Source organism: Seriola lalandi, unplaced genomic scaffold (genome assembly GCF_002814215.2).
Source record: "Seriola lalandi dorsalis isolate HSWRI2012SDOR001 ecotype SW California unplaced genomic scaffold, Sedor1 jcf7180002051195, whole genome shotgun sequence".
Classification (NCBI taxonomy): domain Eukaryota; kingdom Metazoa; phylum Chordata; class Actinopteri; order Carangiformes; family Carangidae; genus Seriola; species Seriola lalandi.
Window position 1 is genome coordinate 3812 of NW_019521748.1, and position 8866 is coordinate 12677.

General features: G+C 45.6%; 1 protein-coding gene across 1 annotated transcript in view; it reads right to left on the reverse strand.

The window, feature by feature from the left end:
- Positions 1 to 8442, reverse strand: part of LOC111649539 (uncharacterized) — a gene marked incomplete at its 5' end in the record, with an annotated part of 9838 nt that extends 1396 nt beyond the window's left edge. The window contains 9 exons of the mRNA XM_023399286.2: positions 1019 to 1209; positions 2123 to 2247; positions 2351 to 2543; positions 2653 to 2781; positions 2879 to 3001; positions 4044 to 5390; positions 6407 to 6508; positions 6680 to 6776; positions 7495 to 8442. Of these exons, the coding sequence (XP_023255054.2) occupies positions 1019 to 1209; positions 2123 to 2247; positions 2351 to 2543; positions 2653 to 2781; positions 2879 to 3001; positions 4044 to 5390; positions 6407 to 6508; positions 6680 to 6776; positions 7495 to 8442 (3255 nt within the window). The remainder of the gene's footprint in view (positions 1 to 1018; positions 1210 to 2122; positions 2248 to 2350; positions 2544 to 2652; positions 2782 to 2878; positions 3002 to 4043; positions 5391 to 6406; positions 6509 to 6679; positions 6777 to 7494) is intronic.
- Between the last annotated feature and the right edge of the window lie 424 nt (positions 8443 to 8866).

Consider the following 8866-nt stretch of genomic DNA (forward strand, 5'->3'; position numbering starts at 1 on the left):
TATAAGTGAATAAAGTGATATAAAGTTTGACTGACTGATTGCTCTGCTCGCTGGGAGAGGCAGGGCGTGCACGACGTGCACACACATACAGAGCAAAGAGCAGAGAGGCTGCATGGACACAGAACCAGCTGAACTGAAGATTACTGGAGTTGACGACAACTTTGACTGAACTTTACGTTACTGTAAGTGCAATAAAAAGTAAAAGGCTAATGTGTCTTTGTGGCTGAGTGACTTGTTGCAGTTCATACAGTTAGAGAAGGTAAAATACTCAGGGGGTCCAGGGACAAATTCTTCTCTATCTGGGATCCTGTGTTGACATACTTAAGTGGTCTTAAAACCATGCCCACTTAGTACCACATAGCAACCCTTTTCCATTTATGATCATTTGTCCATGCAAACCATAGTACCATAGTATAAACCTATGTATATGTTTTCTCTCCTAATCTGGGTGGGTGTCCTACATGTTCCGGATGGGTGGGACGGGTGGGCGGCTGAGTTGTTACTTGTGTATATACAACAAAGGAAACAAGGGTAGAAAATAATAATTAATACAATGTTTGTTATGTTTTATCCTCGTGTACATACCTCGTATCATTGATGCTCAATAAAAATATTTTGAAAAAAAAGAAAAAGTAAAAGGCCAATAAGAACTTCATCCAGCCACCTGTTCAATAAGCAACAAACAGAAAAGAGTATTTTCATCTATGTTGACCGCTGTCTCTTGGTGCCTTTACACAACATCACCCTGGTTTAGATAACAGTGAGTTGTGATGAAAAGCTGAAGGAAAGCTGCCTGTATGCGAGTCCAACTAATTATAGTTCACCACAAATCTTAAAGCATGGCAGATTGTTGTAAACTGAGCAACTGGCTGAGACAAACCTTCTGACTCATTAAAACATGTCTATTTAAAAAAAACAAACAAAAAAAACTGATATTTAAATTTTAGATTCTGACTTCCTATAATCTCCACTCAGGGGATTGAGTGTGGATCTAAAGCAGGACAGGATGTGCAGTTACCTGAAGCGCTCCGAGCCGAGGCTGACCATCTGTCCGTCTGGCATGGTGTAATGCATCTCCGTGCAGGAGGACCCCCTCCCAGTCAGCTCGGCCTCATAGCTGAGAGCCACGCAGCAGCACCTCTCCTTCATCTCCCTCACTATCTCCATCTCTGCTGTGGTGCGCATGCTCACCCCCTTTTCCTGCAGGAGCTGCAAGCATGAAAATTCATTGAGTCTTTGCACAGAAACACAAGACTAGACTGCACCAACACAAACACACACTGCAGTTTTCTGTCACTGCATAACATGATGACAGTTTATTGTTTTTGACCTGCTCTGCGTTACAGGATGCGGCTGTCAGTAATATTCAACAGCATGTCCTTACTGCTCAGAACAAGAAGGAAACTGCTGCTGCGTCAGGTAAAGGTGAGGCTGGTGTTATTCTACACCTTCAAAAGACCCAAACCATCAATGACAAAGTCTTTCCTTCAATCTGTGTATCTTCCACTGAAGATACACATTTTTAAAAAACAAAAATAGATCCTTTTTATTTAAATATTAAAAAAAGAAATAAATAAAAAATAAAAGAAAAGGCTCAGTCTTTTCCTGAAATAGCTGCTGAGTATTTGTGGCAGCAGGATGGTGTGTGTGGGACTGAGTCTAAACAAACCACAGTGTGCGTTTGCAGTGATGTAGGAACATGTGACTCAGTCACATGGTGAGACTCACTGATGGTTGTCTGCCTCCTCCACTCAGTTCAGGTCACATCCCTGTTTATCCAGAGTTATAAAATGTCTTGAGTTATGGCTAAAAAGTGTTTGGTGATGTCACACTGACCCTTGACGTTTGACCACCAAAATTTAATCAGTTCACCCTTTAGTCCTAGTGAATGTTTGTGCCAAATTTTAAGAAGTTCCGTCGAGGTGTTACTGAGATATTGTGTCAATGAGAATGAGACGGACAACCTGAAAACAACATGGCTCTGGCTCTGACTGTCGCTGGCGTGGAGGAATAAAAATGCAGAATATCACCAGCCTGACAAACTGTCCTCTCCTCCTCCTCTCAGCAGGTCAGTCACTGCACTAGCTGCACAGTGTGGAAAGAACAGTGTATTGCTGAATACCTTTTTAAGCTGCAGTGTAACATCTCCACCGGCCAGAGGGAAGCGCTGCACTGCGTGAGGTAGACAGTATCCCTCAAACACAGGCACACTGTGGCTCACTCCATCTCCAGAGTCAAACACCACACCTGCAAGGAAGAGTAGTTCTTCTTTAGTCTGTGATACACAACTCACAGACACAGTGCAAGAATAAAATGCTTAAAAAAAAGACAGATGAAGGGAGCAGAGCACCAGTGGATCTGCCGGCTGCGTACAGGGCCAGCACCGCCTGCATGGCCACGTAGGTGAAGGGAACGTTGAAACACTCAAACATGATCTCCACCATGCGCTGTCGGTTCTGCAGGGGATTCATGGCCGCCTCAGTCAGCAGAACAGGGTGTTCCTCTGGGTCCACACACAGCTGCTGGAATGTGTGATGCCAAATCTGAAACCACGACACAAATGAAACGTTTGTGCATTTACCAGCTCTGCACAGAGTTGACTTAATTGAACATGTCTTGTGTGGTAGCTGAACAGTGACATCACATCATCACCTTTTCCATTTCATCCCAGTTCCGAATGATCCCGTTCTTTATTGGGTGCTGCAGAGCCAGGACCCCTCTCATGTGTTGGGCCTCGTGTCCGATGTAAGTATCCCTCACAGTGTTACCGTTCATCACTTCCTGTAAAGACAGAACACGAACCTGCGATCAGAGAGGCTACACTTCAACACGTTTTCTAAAGATTTGGGTTCATGAAGGAAACAAGCAGCAGCCTGACCTCATATTTTGGTGTCCCAATTATTGTTGGGAATATAATGTTTGGATGGTCTTGATCTGCGAATCCTGCTTTCATCAAACCAGACCCAGTGTCCAGCACTATGGGGGTCTTGAAATCCATCATCTGCAACCACAGTGAAAAATAAATCAATGTGAATCAAATAAAGAACAATCCTGCCGCTTGTTAACATGAGGTTTCATCATTTAGCCCAGAAGTTCCAAACCTTTCCCACCTCATGGCCACTTAATCTCAAAAATGTTGGAGGCCCACATCCGACCTCTTAAACAGGACCTATTATGGCCATCTTTAGTGTTCATCATTTCATTCTTGGTGTCTACTTAAATAGATTTACATGCTTTAATGTTCTGAAAAGACATTTTTCTCCTTCTGTACATCTTTTACTGTCCTCTATTCACCCTCTGTCTGAAATGCTCTGTTAGAGCTCAGGGTCCTTTAAGCCCCCCCCCGCCCCAAAGCTGACCAACCAGAGCCCAGTGTGCTCTGATTGTTCAACTTGCCGGAAACTTCCATGGCAACGATACGTTACGATACACAAGCTGGATTGGAGCAGATGAGCGTACCCACTGTCAGGCAGCCGGAGCGAGGGAGAAATATGGAGAGCTTGTGAACCAAGACGCTGGACTCTGACAATATTCCTAACTTGGAATACTTTTATGAGAAACCTGACGCTCCCGGGTGGGAGGCGGGACTACACTACACAGCACTTCTCAGCTGCAGACACCAGAGTATTAACCACAGGTGATCAGTTTTAAGGTGATTGGTGAATAGAAGCATTAATTCACATCTGTCATCGCCAATTTTTTATGAAAATTGGCTGATCATGATCAGCGGCCGATCAAGATCAGCAGCCGATCAAGATCAGCGGCCGATCAATCCCTAGAGAGTTCAGTACACGGCTGGAGTCAGGACATGATTAGCCTAGTTTAGCATAAAGACTGTAAGCAGGGGGAAAGAGCTAGCCTGTCTCACCTGGCTCTCAGAAACAAAGTGAATAAGTGCATTTCCATTACGTTGAACCAAAAAAAGTTTCCTTATGATGATCTACCCTGTGACTGATGATGGTTTTAAGCAATGAGGTAAACTTGAAAAGGTGTAAATGTAACCTCTGTAGACTTAAACCTAAAGTGGCTGTTCCAACCTGTACCTCTGTCGTATCGATGTTCAGCTGGGTCTGAAGCCCAGGTGACCCAGCTCCTGATATCCTCTGAACACCATAAGGCAAGTCTTCATTCAGTTCACGCTGGTCAGGAGGCAGCTGTGGTGCCGACTGCTCATCTGGAGGAGACACACTCTGGATTTCCATTGTTGGGTGTAAGTGTGTCTGTAGCAAACCTGCAGGTGGCCCCGATGTATCCTCTTCATCTTTAGAGGTCATTTCAGACAAGTGGGCTGAGGACAGGCCACACCTCTGCCGGTGGTTGTTGTTGTTGTTGCTCTGATCCTTTACATTTGAATGTAGAGAGCAGAGACTGATGGCTGGAGTGACGTTCTCTGATTCAACCAATTCATTAAAACCAGGATCCTGAGCTGCTGAAGACGGATCTGGATCCAGCAGCTCTGTGGAATGAGGGGTTCCATGTTCTGTGAGGTAATCCTTCACAGGAAGTGGAGCTTTTCCACCTGGGTCAAACGCTCCATCGTCCGGCCTCATTTCAGGGGTTAAAGAAGCTTCTGGTTTACATATGGCACCGTTTTCACCAGATCCATGTAGTCCTTCAGCACAGACAAACCCCTGAGGTTGGATTCCCAGCTCTGCAGAAGCTTGCTTCAAGTCAGAGGTGCCATTCAAAGCAGTTCTGCTAGATTCAGATGCAGCAGCCTCAGGGGAAGGAAGATCCTGATGTTGAGGAACACAGTCATGTGGTATGGCCTCCAGGTCTGCTGGAGAATCTTCAGTCTTGCATGACTCCTCATTCTGGTCTACGGATGTGGAGTGTGTTCTGTGGGATCCGGTACAGCCCTCTGATAGAAGCTCATTGCAGAGTGCTTGGTCTTCTTTATTGTCAACTCTGGCCTTGTCCATTATAGAGCATCTTACAACTTTTCTAGCTCGGACCTTGTGTTTCTTCATTTTAGGCTCTTTGTCCAAACTCTTCTCGAGCTTCTCCACCTCCCTCTTCTCCTTTTCCAGCTGTAACCGGAAAGCCTCCCTCTCCCTGCTCACGCTCGACGGCCCGTTTCTTTCCGAAGCTTTTCTCCCCGAGAGCTCATTGTTGAGGTTCTCTTCACAGCGCCGGAGCTCGTGGATCTTCAGGTTCTCCTCCATGATCAGCTCGTCCAGAACATGGACCGTCCTTAGCTCCCTCAGCAGGTCCGGCCTGCTGGGAGCTGCTGCTGCGTCTACTTCAGTGCAGTGCCCATGGTCTTCAGAAGTCTTAGCTTGACTCGCGCATCCAGCTGATCTGGGTTCACTGAGGTTGTCAGATTCAGCAGGGTCCAGGGAGTCCCCGAGGCCGAGAACACCAGCTTCAGTCAACTCGCTGGATGACAGCTTAAAAAAAAAAAAGAGCATAAGCAGATAAATCATGATGAACAAACACTGGTTCAGACAGCCTGTGTAAACCTAGAGTTCAATAAAGGCAGACGATGTTCTCTAGACAGAGGCTGACGACGTACAAGTCGCACAGGAACACAAATGAAATTGTCTATTCTATGTACTATTACATAAAGAAATATGCATCTATATAGTACAGATACCAGTGATGATGAAGTCAATGACACTTTCCACAGTGAAGAAGAAAGAAAACTAAATTAAAGTGACCTTTGGAAGCTGTGATTAAATCTTGTACAATTTCTAGATTTGACAAAGCTAAAGATCGACAACATTATCGTTTCAAGTTCTGTTCAACTACCTGACCCCATCTGCACAATCAGACCTTTATTCATCCTGATTGGCAAAACAAGCCTTTGTCAGGAGTCAGTTTCAATTCTTGACTTGTTTCAACTGCTTAGTTTGACGCCGACACTCCTCATGTCATGTGACCCCGAGTACAGGTAAAACAACAGGCTTTGGTGATGAAAGCGGATGCCAACTGTCGGTTGTCCAACTGCACCATCAGTGTGTGTGTGTGTGTGTGTTAGAGAAGAGCTGTATGATTGTGTGTAAATGGTTGAATGTGCTCTGATTGGACCCTACATACATGCATTCCATTTACAAAGGTGAAAATTTGCCTTTTGAAGAGATCTGAGGTTAAACGCCTCGCTGCCGACCTCTTTACAGATCAGACTGAGTTTCCTGCTGGTTTGTCAAAGAAGACACTTTCCTGTGTGGGAAAAACGTACCGACAATAATCGTCTTCAGGTTCACCAAAACTCACATTTTAACGTTTAACAAATCAGAATCAAAATCAAATTCTATACTTAACACACCTGACTACACAGTGTGTTTCCAGGGGAAGAAATTATCCATTTGTCTGGACTAATTAAAAGATGAAGGGGACTGCTGGCATGAGCGGTGACTTGTTTCAGGACTGAGTTTCGCTCACTGATGAGCAGTGATGAACGTACCACACCGAGCTGCTCCTCACTGTCCCACAGTGGCCAGTGCCTGTCCTCGGACCTCAGCAGCGCCTCCAGCGCAGCCTCCTGAGCCAGAACGCTTTCTTCTTCCTGTGAGACAGATATTTGTCTGCTGATCACAGCGAGTCGGAAGTAAAGCCACATCATTAGGCGGCTGTGGGTTGTGCTGGGAAAACTGCTGTTATTTTTCACATGTTACAGATCTCAGCGGTGTTGCAGCTCGTCATGGCAGCGATCATCTTCCCCCTGTGCGTCTCTTACCTCCAGTATTTCATCAGCCCTGCCCAGGATCTTCTCCACCTCCCTCAAACCCTCCTGCTCTTCCACATCCCAGTCCTTTTGGGAGATATCAATCTCACTGGGAAAAAAAACAAACCAATCTCCTAAAACATACATTAAGCATTTAAAACCCATACATTAACATATGACTTCCTGTAATGTCAGATTTTTTGAAAAAGTCCTGTTGGTCCTGACTGCTACTGTGTCTAATGCTAGCAGCTCTGTCATGATCTTCATTGACCCTCAATTCACCCAAATTAATCATCCAACGCACGTGTTAATCCGTATCCATATAAACCAAACCTCTGCTGCTTCATGTTTTTCTATGGTGGAATGCTTTAGCTTTAGTGTTAGCATACACTGCCTTCAGGTGTGCATATTTGAGCCTTTTAACATGAATCACATGTACAGGTGTTCCCAGTTATTCTGGCTGAGACCTAATTAGAGGTCCAATCAGAAGAACTGGACTCACCTGTGTGGGTGTACAAAAGGTGTTCAGGAGCTTTAAGATAAGAACTGAGAAATCTGATTTTGTCTCTGATAGTAAGAATTCTGTCTTGAACTGTTGAACTATGTTTCCTACGTTCTGTTTAACCCTCTAAGTGCATGTAACCTGTATAAATGTCATGAGTAATAAACATGTTATTATGGTGTTGAGCTGCTAATGAGTCTGATTCCAATGTAGATGTATATCTTACATCATCTTTAGGGATCTAGATCTGAGGGACTCATATTATATTTCATTAATATATTACTTATTATATCTAATGAGAGCTGTGATCTCACAGAAACATTACCTATCCACAGGATCCTGGCTCTGGTCATGGAGGTCATAAGAGTCCCAGAGAAGAGTAGGACCCCCCTCTGTGGTGCAGATGGACTTGTCCCCTCCATCTGTGATAGTGCTGGAGAGGATGTGGCTGATGGTACTTAGCTCAGGACCCTCCAAACTGCTTTGTGAGTGTCGAGTCCAGCTCCTGCTCTGCGGCCCTCTGGGCTGCGTGCTGCTCAACACCTCCTCCGTCTTCGTGGGCGGATCTCGACACCTGTTGGTGCCGGGGTCTGAGGGATCGTGGAAGTGTAGGTCGACCTTCTGTGGTGTGGGGTTGTGTGTGATGGTGACGGTGTACATGTTTTCCAGGTCATCTAATGGCAGGCTGAGCCAAGGATTAGTGGGCAGCGCGGCAGAGCGCCTCACTTTGATCTCTAAGTTGAGGGAGTCCTCGGTTACTTTAGGGACGATCTGGATGCTGGCCCTGGAGGAGTCTCCCACAGAGCCACAGTCAAACTCTGCATCTGAAACACTGGAGACGTTCTCCTCGTGGATTAGAGGATGGCTCATGGCAGGTTTCACAAAGTCCCTGATCCCAGCTAATCTAGACAGACCTTCCACTCCTTCCCTCCCTCCCCAGGCCTCCAGCTGGCTGCTCCCTGCCCCATCAAAACCTGAGTCGAACGAGCTGAGGGAGGGGGGTTTGCCTTCCACCGACACTGTCCCAGAGACCGCAGTCGAAGGGGACGTTCCAAGAAGATGGACGGCTTCATTACCACCTTCACGTTTAATGTGGTTGGACTCTGAAGGACAGGTTTGATCATCCTGGGCTGTTGTGTCTGTAGCAGCGTCAGCAGAGGAGTGACTGACATGGCAGCTCCGCAACAACTCGTACTGCCACTGTAAGGCCAGCTGCAGCTGACCCACAGCCACAGGCCCAGAAGAGGTCACAAGTTTCCTCAGGGTTATGCACCTGATGAATAAACACAGATTACTGTAAAAGTGGAATAATAAAGAACAATAAAATGCTGTGAGCACAGTTTCTGTTGTTGCAGAGGATGTACCCAGCATGTGAGAGGGAAGTGATGAAGTTGTGTATTATGGTTCACACATATGATACAGTTTGAGAAAGTGAAGCAACTGAACCATTTCCATTGAAGCATTTTACAAAAAGGTAGTCAGACAAGAAGTCATAGGAGAGTGTGTCAATACACTGATCTCCATAACAACTGAGCAAACTGGGTATGTTGAACTTGCTTCATAGTCCAGGCTTCAGATGTGTTCGCAGAGTTCAAGCTGAATGAGTTTCAGTTGTTAATTTTATATCAACAACATGTTCATGTCCTAAATGTTACCGTTACTGTGTGAACTGTGACAGCTGACACCTGTTGCAGCGA